Source organism: Stenella coeruleoalba (genome assembly GCF_951394435.1).
Source record: "Stenella coeruleoalba genome assembly, chromosome: 10".
Taxonomy (NCBI): Eukaryota; Metazoa; Chordata; class Mammalia; order Artiodactyla; family Delphinidae; genus Stenella; species Stenella coeruleoalba.
In genome coordinates, this window is record NC_137156.1 from 23550772 (window position 1) to 23562587 (window position 11816).

At 54.8% G+C, this 11816-nt stretch overlaps 2 protein-coding genes across 6 annotated transcripts; one reads left to right on the forward strand and one right to left on the reverse strand.

Annotated features, from left to right (window-relative positions):
• Nucleotides 1-355: 355 nt before the first annotated feature.
• SAPCD1 (suppressor APC domain containing 1) lies at nt 356-1938 on the forward strand. Of its 4 annotated transcripts, XM_079935139.1 has the most exons (5): nt 356-492; nt 745-885; nt 1387-1482; nt 1583-1672; nt 1767-1938. In XM_079935139.1, the coding sequence occupies exons 1-5, from the start codon at nt 379-381 to the stop codon at nt 1860-1862; spliced, it is 537 nt and encodes a 178-aa protein (XP_079791265.1). In that variant the 5' UTR covers nt 356-378; the 3' UTR covers nt 1863-1938. The 4 variants fall into 4 exon arrangements, 3 of the variants coding, with proteins under 3 accessions (XP_079791265.1, XP_079791264.1, XP_079791266.1); XR_013830297.1 differs by having other exon boundaries at nt 745-880; nt 1387-1672; XM_079935138.1 differs by having other exon boundaries at nt 1583-1938.
• Nucleotides 1939-2081: 143 nt separating this feature from the next.
• Nucleotides 2082-11603, reverse strand: VWA7 (von Willebrand factor A domain containing 7; the record flags this gene model as incomplete). 2 transcript variants are annotated; one of them, XM_079935137.1, is made up of 16 exons in its annotated part: nt 2082-3094; nt 3200-3374; nt 3577-3716; nt 3798-4099; nt 4437-4529; nt 4640-4792; nt 4911-5043; nt 5507-5692; nt 6185-6238; nt 6796-6908; nt 8518-8687; nt 8802-8997; nt 9458-9568; nt 10165-10261; nt 10759-11040; nt 11364-11603. In XM_079935137.1, 16 exons carry the CDS (start codon nt 11601-11603, stop codon nt 2921-2923), a joined length of 2619 nt encoding a protein of 872 aa, XP_079791263.1. In that variant the 3' UTR covers nt 2082-2920. The 2 variants fall into 2 exon arrangements, with proteins under 2 accessions (XP_079791263.1, XP_079791262.1); XM_079935136.1 differs by having other exon boundaries at nt 6185-6301.
• Nucleotides 11604-11816: the final 213 nt, after the last annotated feature.

The window sequence follows — 11816 nt, forward strand, 5'->3', positions numbered from 1 at the left end:
TGTTTCCTTAGACGGGCCAAAACAAAACAAGAGAGTAGGAAAGAGATGAAAGAGGAAGCAGCAGGCCACAGAGGGACCTGCCCTGCCTCATTAAAAATAAAGTATCACTGCTGGAGGGAGGCCCTCGGGTTCTACCCAGGGGGACTTTATGAGAACCAAGCACTTCAACAGACCCTACAAAAACAGATGAGAGAGAAGACAGGAGCCCAAGGGAGATGTTCTTTCCCCTCAAAGTAGGAACACCTCAGCCTGAGACAGACCCAGCAGGAAGGGCTCTGGGAGGCTGAAAGACTAGGCAGGACCGGTGCAAGGCTGGGGGAAAGGGAGGGACCAGCCCTGCACCAGTGGGTGTGGCTCCACCCTTCCCACCTCAGAGCCATGGGGAGCCGGGGTCCTGGTGGGCTGCCCCTGGTGCAGGCCCCCTACACGGTTCTGCTGCTGCCACTGGAGACAAGCCGCCAAGACCCAGGGGCCCAGCGCTTCTTCCTCTGGGTGAGTATCAGTCCCGCAAGAGGTCCCGGGAAAGCCCCTCTCCCTAGATCAGTCTCCTGCAATTCCACTCAATTTTGAGGACTCGTAAGTTCAGCCCCTTGCTTTCCCTTGCCCTCCAGGTCCTCAGTGGCCAGTCTGGGTTCACACTCAGTGACCAGATAGTGAACTGAACCACGGGTTAAGAGTAAGGGCCATGCATGGCCCAGAACCCTGCTGTGGAGTGAGTCAGCCTCTGCTTCTTGCCTTTTTCAGCTGCAGAGGATGCAGGCTCTGGAGCGGGAACAGGATGCCCTGTGGCAGGGGCTGGAGCTGCTGGAGCATAGCCAGGCCTGGTATGAGGGCCGTCTGAGGGAGGCCCAGCAACAGCAGCTATATCTGGGGGCCCTTGGTGAGGTATGGGGCTGACCCATGGTATGTGGGGGCAGGGGTAGCAGGACGTGTGGACACAGCCTGACACCATCCTGGAAAGGCAAGAGTTAATGGACAGGGATCATCAATTGGAAGCAGCATTGTAATGACAGGATGCCACCAAGTGTTAGGTCGGTTCATTGTTGGGCCTAGAGGAGGCTGGTCTGCATTCCATTCAGAGGGACACAATTTGGCTCACTCCATGGAGATGGGGGAGTGGTCTGGATTGTTCCAGTGAGTCAGGGATGGACAGGAGGGAGGATCCAAAGAATAGAGAAAGCGGGTACTATGCTATTTGAGGGGGTTGGAGGAACTGGACTACTAAAGAGATGGAGTGGAGAGTACTGGAATTTCCCACCTGCCTGGCAGGGAACTGGGATGAGGGGATCCAGATGGAGGAGAGGAATGACCTGTGGTGATAGGAGAAGAGTGGCAGATGGTACTCGAGTTTTCACCACGTTGTCTGCCTCTAACTCCTCCTTTTAGAATTTTCCAACAGATTTACACTCAGAGCCTGGTGGCCCCCAGTTAGTCCAGATTCAAAAGGTGAACATCTGTTTGCAGAATCTGATTCAGGGGAAGGTGAGTTTATTGTTTTTCGTTTACTCTTGGGAAGTGGGGGTAAAGAGGGGACTTGGGGTCAGCACTGGTCTAACAAAACAACGAATTCCCCCCCCAACAGTTCTCCCCACATCCCCTGAACAAAGATAGTTCCTGCGCCACCCAGGACTGGAAGGGAAGGCCAAGGAAGCAGAACGTGTGGCAGCAACACGTAAGCAGTAGAGGAGTGGGGGGAGGGCGGAAGCCCTGGCCCTCAGTGGGAGGGAGGGCACAGACACCCAGACTGTCTCCCTCCTCTTCTCCAGGTAGTGTCAAGGCAGCAGAAAGGAGTCACTAAGCCAAAGGGGGAAATGGCTCAGCCAGGCTGCCCCAATGGACGGAGGGGCCCTACCCGTGTCTAATGTCTCCTCTGGTTCCCCTCAGTTGTGCTGGCAAGGCTGAGTGAGAACCCCCAGCCTCCTTATTCTGCTTCTTGACTCAATAGCTAAATGGCTCCAGGTGGCGGGGCAACTGAAATCCTGACATCTTGCTGTGAAATTTCTTCTCCACTCCTGAAAACTTCCATTTCGTCTTTTTGGTATCTTACGCTCTCACTCTTCCCTATATGATGTGCATAAGTGATCTTTCTTTGAAATCTCTCTGGGGAAAAGACATGTTTATTGGCACTGTCCTTTAACTTTAAATACAAAAATAAAATATAAGCATCTCCAGAATTTCAAAAATAAAATAGAAGCGTCTCCAGAATTTCAATAAAAGCAATTCTATAAATAACACTTTTCAGTAGGAGGTGGGGTACCCTCCTCCCCACTTCCAATCTTAGTCACTGCCCCATGTATCTTCCCCTCTACCTGAGCTTGGGAGAGCATGAATAAGTAGTGGAATAAAGATGCTACAGAGGGCTTCCCTGGTGGTGCAGTGGTTAAGAATCCACCTGCCAATGCAGGTGACACGGGTTCGAGCCCTGGTCCGGGAAGATCCCACATGCCACGGAGCAACTAAGCCCGTGTGCCACAACTACTGAGCCTGTGCTCTAGAGCCCGCAAGCCACAACTACTGAAGCCCGCGTGCGTAGAGCCCGTGCTCTGCAACAAGAGAAGCCACCGCAATGAGAAGCCTATGCACCACAACAAAGAGTAGCCCCAGCTCGCCGCAACTAGAGAAAGCCCGTGCTCAGCAACAAAGACCCAATGCAGCCAAAAAAAAAAAAAAGATGCTACAGAGAAATAGAAAGCAACTTTCTCCAAAAATGAGTCTGGTTTGTTTCCCACAAGGGTTAGGGAAAGTGCATTGTGGGAAAATCCATTGCCTTCTATCCCAATCTTGGAAGGGCCAAGTGCATGAGAAGGAAACCCTCCAACCCACCTGGGAGAGGTAGGGTCCGGAGGCCCATGTTACCTTCTTACCAATGGGGCAAGATGGCAAACGGTGCCGGAGACCCATCCCTCTAGGGGCTGTTGCGTCACCAGGAGGCCAGGCCTAGCAGGAGCAGCACCGCTCCAACTGTGCCCCACCAGGGGTTGCCCACCAGCCCTCCCCCAGCCCTGCCCGGAGTCACCAAGGTGGAAAGATGAAAGGCAGGGCTGGTGGTTGTGAGGACAGGGTCAGTCGAGTGGACGGGGGCAGGGAGCTGGTCCTGGGGAGAAGAGGGAGAGGCTGTCAGGGTGGCTGCACCCAAATAAGTCTGCAGCGCCCTCCCCTCCCCTTGCCTATCCTGCAATGGAAAGTGGGGGCACCTCACCTGCGGGGTGGGGCCCCGCACCAGGAGCCGGAGGAAGGTATGGGTGGGGGGTACTGTGCTGGCTTCTCGATCCATCGCGGTCACAGTCACCATCACCACGGAGTCTGAGGCGGCTGTGTCTGGTACCTTCAGCCACAGGCACCCCCAAGCGGACTCGTTCTGTTCCAGGCGAACCCTGGGGAGTGGATGCCAAAGTCCGGCTGAAGCCGCAGGCTCTGAATAGCCGAAAGCCAAGGGGTGGAGCCAAGCGCAGTCTGGGAGGGGAGCGAGGAATCTGAGCGCCAATTCGAAAGAGCCAGAGGAGCGAGTACCAGATCCCATGCCCTGGGAATAGAAAGATGGGACAAGAAGGGAGCAGGAGGTTTCAGGGGCTTCACCTGGAGAGGTTGGAGGTGAGAGCGAAGCTGGGGTTGACGGATGTCCTAAGATCGAGATCCTGAGGGCCCGAGAAGCTGGCAATGCGGAGGCTGAGCGGGGCCTCGGTGCCCGGCGCCAGGAAACCCGGGGGACCACTGAGCTGCAGAGGAGGGCTGGTCAAGGGAGGAGCAGCAGGCCCTGTTCTCTCCAGCCGCAGCCGCACCTTCCGCTGGCATCTCACCTCCAGAAGGACAGGAACTACAGCACAGGGCTGGGGGGCCACCCGGTGCAGGCCCTGCCCCACTCCGTCCTGGCCAATCAGCTCCAGAGAGAAGGGTCCCGCGGTGGACAGAAGCGTGGGCGGTAGCGAGGCAGCGAGGAGACCTCGCTCCCGGGGTCCCATGGGCTCCAAAGGCACCCGGCCCAGCTCGGCACCGTGCGGGACCCCTCGAAGGACGACGTGGGAGAAATGCGGCAGAGGATCTCCAGGGTTTCCTCTGGAGCCCAGCCCTGTCACTTCTACCAGCAGCTGGGTCTGGAGACCTGGGACAGGGGAGGGGAGGAAAGAACAGTGGCTGCAGGAGGTTTGGAGACAAGGAGAAAAGCATGAACAGCTTTGAATAGGGGTTAGCTCTCGGGGTATGGATGGGGAAAAGGGGTTACCTCTACGGGTATTGATGGCGAGGGCCAGGAGGGAGTGCTGGGATGCTGGAAATGTTCTATAGCTTGAACTGAATGACGGTTATTTTTTATTATATAAAATCCACCCAGCTATACACTGAAGTTTAGTACACCTTATTAAATGTTATAACTCAATGAAAAGCTACATATATAATTTATATATATACACAAAGCAAGTTAGGGGTGGGGACAGATGTACCTGCAACTGGTTGAGTCAGGGGGTAGAGGCCAGGGTGGGGTCCATCCTCCATGGGGATCCCAAAGTGGAAGAGGAAATCCAGGGAGGTCTGGGCTGAGGGAGGGCGAAGGCAGTCAGAGACCTTCCAGAGATGAACGTGACTCATATTGCTCTCTGAGCTCTGCCGTCTCCCCTTCCTTTCCCAGGAATATCTCCCTCCTTACCTTGCACTCTCACCCGGGGGGTACCCTTGGCTGTGACCTGGATCTCCCAGGTTCCTGTCTGCAGGGGGTCATTCATGCGCACCATCCAGAACTGCCCGAAGCGGCGAGTATGACCTAGAGGCCCCTCACCTTCCTCCTGGCCCTGGGAGACCCCTGGATGGGTATTGGGGGCAAGAGATTGTCACAGGAGAATTCCTTTCCCTTAGTACATTACCCCTCATTCTCCAGTCTCCATTCTTGCCTCCGCCTTGAGACACACACATGGAAGTACCTGCAGGGTTTCTGATCCAGAAGCTGCTGACCTCCCCATGGATCCGGACTGTGACCCTCTGGAGCAGCCCATCCACCCTGAACACAAGTGGCCTCTCAGGCACCACAACAGGAGGCTCCAGGGGAAGGGTCACCTTGAGGGGGCAGGACCGAAAAATGGGGGGAAGATAAGGCATGGAATGAGGTGGGAACAAAGACAGGAGAAAGAAAGGTAGAGACAGAAAAAAACTAAGTAACACATGGGATACCAGTGAGAGAGGAAGGACCAGGGATAAAGCTATGATCAATGACAAAGTTGGAGGCAAGGGATTAAGGATGAGGTAACCACTTCTTGCCCCCCTTGAAAGATGGCAGGACTTCCTAGAGTAGCCGTGAAGACAGAATACTGGAGGCCAAGACTGAGGGTGGTAGTACTAATGTGGAAGGAGCAGTGTAGAAGGTGGGCAGCTGTGGATCTCAGAGGGAAAGAAACTTCCTTTCCCACCCTCTGTCTAGAATGGCAACTCAGCAATGGGAGCCATTTGCTTTCTTCTACAAGAAAGAGAAATGCAGTGTCACCATCGTCCCCTCAGTTCTGAGCTGAGCCCCCACACTTACCAGGTCAGCTACGCTGTCCCCAACAATGGCTGCCACATCCTGAATGTACTGGTCTTTGGTGAAGATCACCTCTCCTCCTGAGGCCAGCGCCACCGCTTCATATGGCTCAAAACGCAGAGGGGACAAGACCTCACGCCGAGGTCGGCCCTGAACCCTAGATGGGTCTTCAGTCAACAGGAATGTGACCTGTGCCCAGAAGAAAGGCCAGGACTTGAAGTTTCCATTTGCCATCTACCATTGTAAATAAGGATCTCCTGTGCTCAAGCTTTCTACAGAGCTGATGATTGGTGGTAAATTCTCTGTCTACCCTCTGGCTGCTACAGCAGGGTCTCCCAGTGACACAACCCCTGGGCTTCAATTAGAAGTTGCCATTCCCTGTAACTGTCACCATACGTCATCCACATAGTGGATTGCTGGCAGCCAAATCTCCAGTTCTTCAAACGGTTTATTGGGGGCAGATTCATATAAGAATTCACCATCATTAAGGGTAGGGCCTTCCACTCTTTAGTATTGTTAAAGGGATCTGGAAATGTTATACTCATGGTTCACTTCTCCCACCCCCAAGCCAAGTCTGGTTTAACCACCCTAGTGTGAGTGTGACCCTTGTAATGAGAGTTGTCCTGCAGTTTCCCACATCCCCGGGTAGCTAACACTGAGTCTCCCACCAGCTATGCTTACTCTGCAACGCCGCTCCTGAGTCAGAGATTCCACCCGGTTGGTGAGAAAGGCATCCTTGGGGGAGGCGTCAGTGAAGACGAAGATGTCTGAGAGTGGAGGTGTGTGTTGCAGGGCCAGCTGACAGGGGAGGGAAAAAACTGGTGTTAAAAAATGGCAGCAGTGGGACTTCCCTGGTGGCGCAGTGGATAAGACTCCACGCTCCCAGTGCAGGGGGCCGGGTCTCGATCCCTGGTCAGGGAACTAGATCCGACATGCATGCCGCAACAAAAAGTTCACATGCCACAACTAAGGAGCCTGCCTGCCGCAATTGAGGAGCCCATGTGCCGCAACTAAGGAGCAGGTGAGCCGCAACTAAGGAGCCCACCTGCCACAACTAAGACCTGGCACAACCAAATAACTTTAAAAAAAAGTGGCGGCAGTAGGGGAATGGGCAGAGCAAGGGAGGGCAGAGTAGAAGGCAATACGGCCCTGGAACCTGGAGTGAAGCGAGTGGGACTAGGTTCTGAAGATGGGGTGGAGGGATGAGGTCCCAGGGAAGCTCTAAGCTCCCTTGATGGTGGGGCCTGGAAAGGGGTGGTGGGAGAAGAAGGGAAGGGGTGGGGAGGGCAGACCTCCAGGGCTGACAGGCACATCTCGGGCTCATCTCCACCTCCCAAGGCATGTATCTCATTGAGTTGTTGCCAGAAGCTGTCAGGGTCACTGGTTGTAAAGACGGGGCCAAACCCTGGGAAAGGAGAAAGGAGATTGAGATAAGTGAGAGGAGGGCTCCCCTCATTCCCACCCATGGGCATCTCCCCAGTCAAGGGGCCCCGCTGTGCTCCTTGGGTGGACAAGTATTGAGATAACAATATTCCTTTATATTTATACTGACAGGGTAGAACAAGGCAGGGGCTAGGTACCTCTGGTGGGAAAGTGGACCTCATTTCCTCACAAAATGGTGGCACTTCCTGTGGTCCTGAGTGGGCCTTTTTGGGTATATGTGTAACTATAAAAAACAACCGAGGGGACTTCCCTGGTGGCTCAGTGGTTAAGAATCTGCCTGCCAATGCAGGGGACATGGGTACGATCCCTGGTCTGGGAAGATCCCACATGCTGCCGAGCAACTAAGCCCGTGTGCCACAATTACTGAGACTGCGCTCTAGAGCCTGCGAGCCAAATCTACTAAGCCCACGCGCCACAACTACTGAAGCCCGCATGCCTAGAGCCCGTGCTCTGCAACAAAGAGAAGCCACCATAATGAGAAGCCCGCGCACTGCAACGAGGAGTAGCCCCCCGCTCGCCACAACTAGAGAAAGCCCGTGCACAGCAACGAAGACCCGACGCAGCCAAAAAAAAAAAAAGCCAACATAGATAACCAACAAGGACCCACTGTATAGCACAGGGAACTATACTCAATATCTGGTAATAACTTATAATGGAAAAGAAACTGAAAAAGAATATATATAACTGAATCACTTTGCTGGACACCTGAAACGTTGTAAATCAACTATACTTCAACTAAAAAACAACAACAAAAAAAACTGCGTCCTCAGTTTCCTCACAGAAAAGACAGAGAAATAATAGTACCTACCTCAGAGAGGGTTATTGGGTGATTAAATGAGTTGATTTTGTAAATCTTAGAATAGTGCTTTGACACATAATAAGTGCTAAATTCTTAATTATTCACTTACTTGTACCTTTATCAAATATGTGATAAACCCCTTTTGAATGTCAGCTACTATGAGATTTATATATGCAGATTAGACTCAAACCCTGCCCTTAGGGAATTCTCAATCCAAATTTTATTTGATGATCATTTTGACCCTGGGAGATAGGCGGGATAAGGCAAGTACTAATCCACTTTATGGTTGATGAAATTGAGGAAAGAGGTTAAACAATCAGCCTAAGTACACACAGTAAGTGCTGGTCAACCCAGGCCAGATGATCTGACTTCTAATTTAGTGGGGAGAGGAATATGATGTAACTAGCTGTCTTAGACATTTCACAGAGGCCTGGACCCACCAACCCGCCCCCCATCTTCATCCCAACCTCTGTCTACAGGAAGTGGAGAGGACTGAAAATGACTTACTAGAATGGAAGCCTAAGAAAGCAGAGGCTACTCGCCTAAGCACCCATAATGATTAAACTCATATGGAAAGTGCTGTCCTGTTGGAAGCAGTAGAAGTGCTGATTGTTTCCAATATGCACACAAGTACCAGTAAAGACTCACTCAGGACCCTAGGAAGAGCCTCCCTTTTATTATGGAAATGAAGCCATTAGGCCCACTTCCCTACCAGTGGCATTTACCCCTTGCCCTGGACTTCCCTCCACTATTCCTGCCAGACCCCAGTTACCTGGGTCATGGAAAGGCACCAGGACATAGTGGGTGGGCTCCATGGGGCCGCCCCGTCGCTGCTCCACAATGTGGCGAGCCTGGATTTTGGCAGCATTGATCTCCTCGCCCATACTTCCTGTGGTATCCAGGACGAAGCTCAGGCTGGAGGCTGGGGTGATGTCCAGCAGCCTGGGAAGCAGGCCAGAGATACAGTGAAGGGTCTGCACACTTGTCCCCAGGCCCTGGTTTCTCAACTCTGGAGCACCTACCTATTAAGGAGCCCATCCCCAGGAGGCCACTCACCTGGAGAAACCCCTGTCTCCCAGGCGGCTTCGCAGGAGGCTGAAGGCCTGGATGGAGGCCAGAAGGGCCAGGTTTGCAGCCTGGAGGTGCAGCATGTGGTGTGGGGAGAAGCCTGGGGATGTGCTATCCTTGTTGATGCCTCCCCGTGGTGGCTGGGAGCTGCTCTGGTCAAAATGGCCCCCATGGCTACATTTCCCTGGGTTGGGGAAAGGGATCTGGAGGGTGGAGGTAAAAAACCCACTGCCTCCTAATAAAACGAGGCCCTCTCTGACCTGCCCTGACCCTCTCACTCCTCAGCAAAGGATAAGCAGAAAATTATGATATTTTGTAGAGGGCAAATCTGGAGTAAATCTGGAATGATTAGTTACCAAAGCACACGGTAGATCCCTCGATCCCTCCAGTTAGTCCCCAAAAGCTGCCCTCGGGCACTGAAGTCTTATCGGCAATGTGAGAAGCTGCTCCCACCACCCCAACAATCATGGCCACCTCAGTGGGCCTTCATCCACCCGCTCCCCTCCCAGCATCCTCTCCTTCTTCCAAGAAGTGATGCCATAGGAAATAGGACAAGGGCTACAGGACTGAGGTCCCTAGGGACAGGGTCAGGGGAGAGGAAGTGACTTTCTCCCCTTACTTCTGGGGGCTTTCCTGTCTGGTACCTGGAGGTTTGGAGGGATGAGTTCCAAAGTAGCCAGAGGTGAGGAGTGTGAAGCCCAGCAAATTCCCAGGGCAGCTCCACTCGTCACAGTCGGAGCAGGTAGGATCGTCCACTGGGAAGAGAGGGCAAGGGTCTGGCACCCAAGATTCTGCTGCCCCTGACCTTTACCCCTGTCCACCCGAACTTCTTTAGCTTTTCCTCTCAACTGGAACAAGGTAAAAGCCCCTAGGTACCCTTTGCTGGTACCCTTCCAGGCTTTCTGAACTAAAACGTGGAGCTCCTGGCTGGCAATGAGACCTAATATTTGAGACTGGGACTGTGCTAGAAAACCCGGAAGTGGGGGGGGACCAATCCTACGGGAGTGCGCCCTCTGTGAGCTGTGGACAGGAAGTGAAACTGTACTAGACAGGAGGCAGCTTCCGGGTCACAGTTCAGTTGGAAGGATGAGGGGACTGAGAGAGAAAGCCCCCCGTGTGATCCAGTGCGGGGAGGAAGCCACGTGAAAGACAGAGAACTCCCTGACGTCGCAGATCTGGTCCTGGCCCTGTCCTCTGCTGCGTGACCTTGGGGAAGCAGCTGACTGGCCTTTGGCTGAACCGAGGGACCGCACAGGTGGTTCCAGAGATGAAGCCATGTTGCACCCTATTCGACCCCAGGATGCGAGGCGGCTCTGTGGGCTCACCCTCACCAGTGGGGTCCCGGCCGTACCTTGCGCCAGGTTCCGCAGCCCCTGCCTTGGCCAGAGGAGGTGAGGGTGTGGCTGCTGCTCCCCCAGTTCGACCCAGTTGCTGTGACTGTAGAAATCCTGGTCCCAAGAGAAAGGAGAAGGGGAAGAAGCACTAGCTCACTGTTCTCACCGTCTCCAGCCCTGACTCCCCTTCCTCCCAGTTCCCCAGCCTGAAAGCCTCCTCCACCCTGCTACGCCCCAGACACCCCAAGTCCCCTCCACTGCTCTCTCCCTTGCCCAGAATAGAGCTCGGCCGAAGTGGGAGCCTCCCACATTTCTTCCCATCTCACTCAGAGCCCAGCCAGAGGCCTTTCAGTGGCCTGCATGGCCCACCTCTTGACCTCAGCACCGTCCTCTCTCACTCACCTGCTCCAGCCGCCAATGCCTCCCGGCTGTTCCCACAGGAAGCTGCCAGTTTGGAGGCGGGGACTAGGGAATAGCCCCAGGGCCTTGGCAAGCAGCGCCCCAGCCCCTTCTAGAGTAGGGGGAGGCATGGCTAAGGAGGCACCATTCAGGAGACAGGAAGACTGGAAACGAAGACCCCTCTGACCACAACCCACCAACTCTGTCCTCACCTGCAAGGCATGAAGCGCAGCCCCGAGGCGCTGGCGGGCCAGGCTGTGGTCAAGGGCTCTGGCCGCCACCACAGTCTCCCCTAGAGCTCCCACCAGGCGTGCGCGCCCCTGGCCCAGCCGCTCGGCATCAAAGTGCAAGTCAGGGTCATTCCTGGAAGTCGGCAGGAAGTCCTGGGCGGCATTGGCACGAGACACCTCTCCTAAGGCTGCTCGGAACCGCCGGGAAGGAGACCCAGGTCCGAAGTAGGCGGCAAAGAGGTTGTCGGCAAGGAGAGTGCGGCCCTGGAGGGTGGTAGGGGGCAGGGGTTCCAGGGAAGCCCCTTGGATCGGACCACTGCCTACATTTCCTCAGCTCTGTCACTCCAGGCCGGGTGTGAGAGGAATTGAGGGTGCTGGGCCCTACAAGGGAGGGGCAATCCTGGACATTCCTAAGGAGGGGGACTCCTGATTGTAGGACCAGGACTCCTGGGTATTGTTGATGTCAGGAGGGGAGGAGGGAATGTGTGCGTGGGGTCCCTTCTCTGGGCAAGCAGGACCCTCAAGTAGTATAAGTCCCCCAGAATGGGGAATCCACCTGGGATGTGACAGGACCCAGGGACGCTCACCAGGAAGTCCTCAAGGCGAAGGGGGGGCCGACCTGGGGGCGGCTGCTCCAGGAAGAGCTGCAGGGTGACGTTGAGTGCCGCCTCCTCGGTCAGGTCCTGGTGGGTGATGGAGCCGGGGGCAGCCAGGAGGCTCCAGATATTGGGGAAGAAGGCAGATGCGGGGGCCAGCAGCAGCTGCAGCTGCAGCAACAGCAGCAGTGAGGGGCCCAGGTGGGACAGGGGCTCGTCCGTGGGGAGCATAGCTGAGACATGGACCTGGGGAACAGAAGGCTCTCCAGAGAGCAGGAAGCAGCAGAGATTTCAGGGCAGGCCCGGCTCTGTCTCCATGCGCACCTGCTTTGGCCCCTTAACTGGCTTCCCCGCCCTCTCCCTTCAATCATCCGGACAACCTGAGGGCCTCTCAGACCAATAGAGACTTACACCTGCAGGGGAAGGGTCTGAGGCTCCTCCCCC

Bases quoted from the DNA above. Each gene is read 5' to 3' on its own strand.
- SAPCD1 (XM_079935138.1), top strand. From the start codon at position 379: ATGGGGAGCCGGGGTCCTGGTGGGCTGCCCCTGGTGCAGGCCCCCTAC. The intron at 493-744 runs GTGAGTATCAGT...TGCCTTTTTCAG, and splicing joins CCCAGCGCTTCTTCCTCTGG to CTGCAGAGGATGCAGGCTCT. The intron at 886-1,386 runs GTATGGGGCTGA...TCCTCCTTTTAG, and splicing joins ATCTGGGGGCCCTTGGTGAG to AATTTTCCAACAGATTTACA.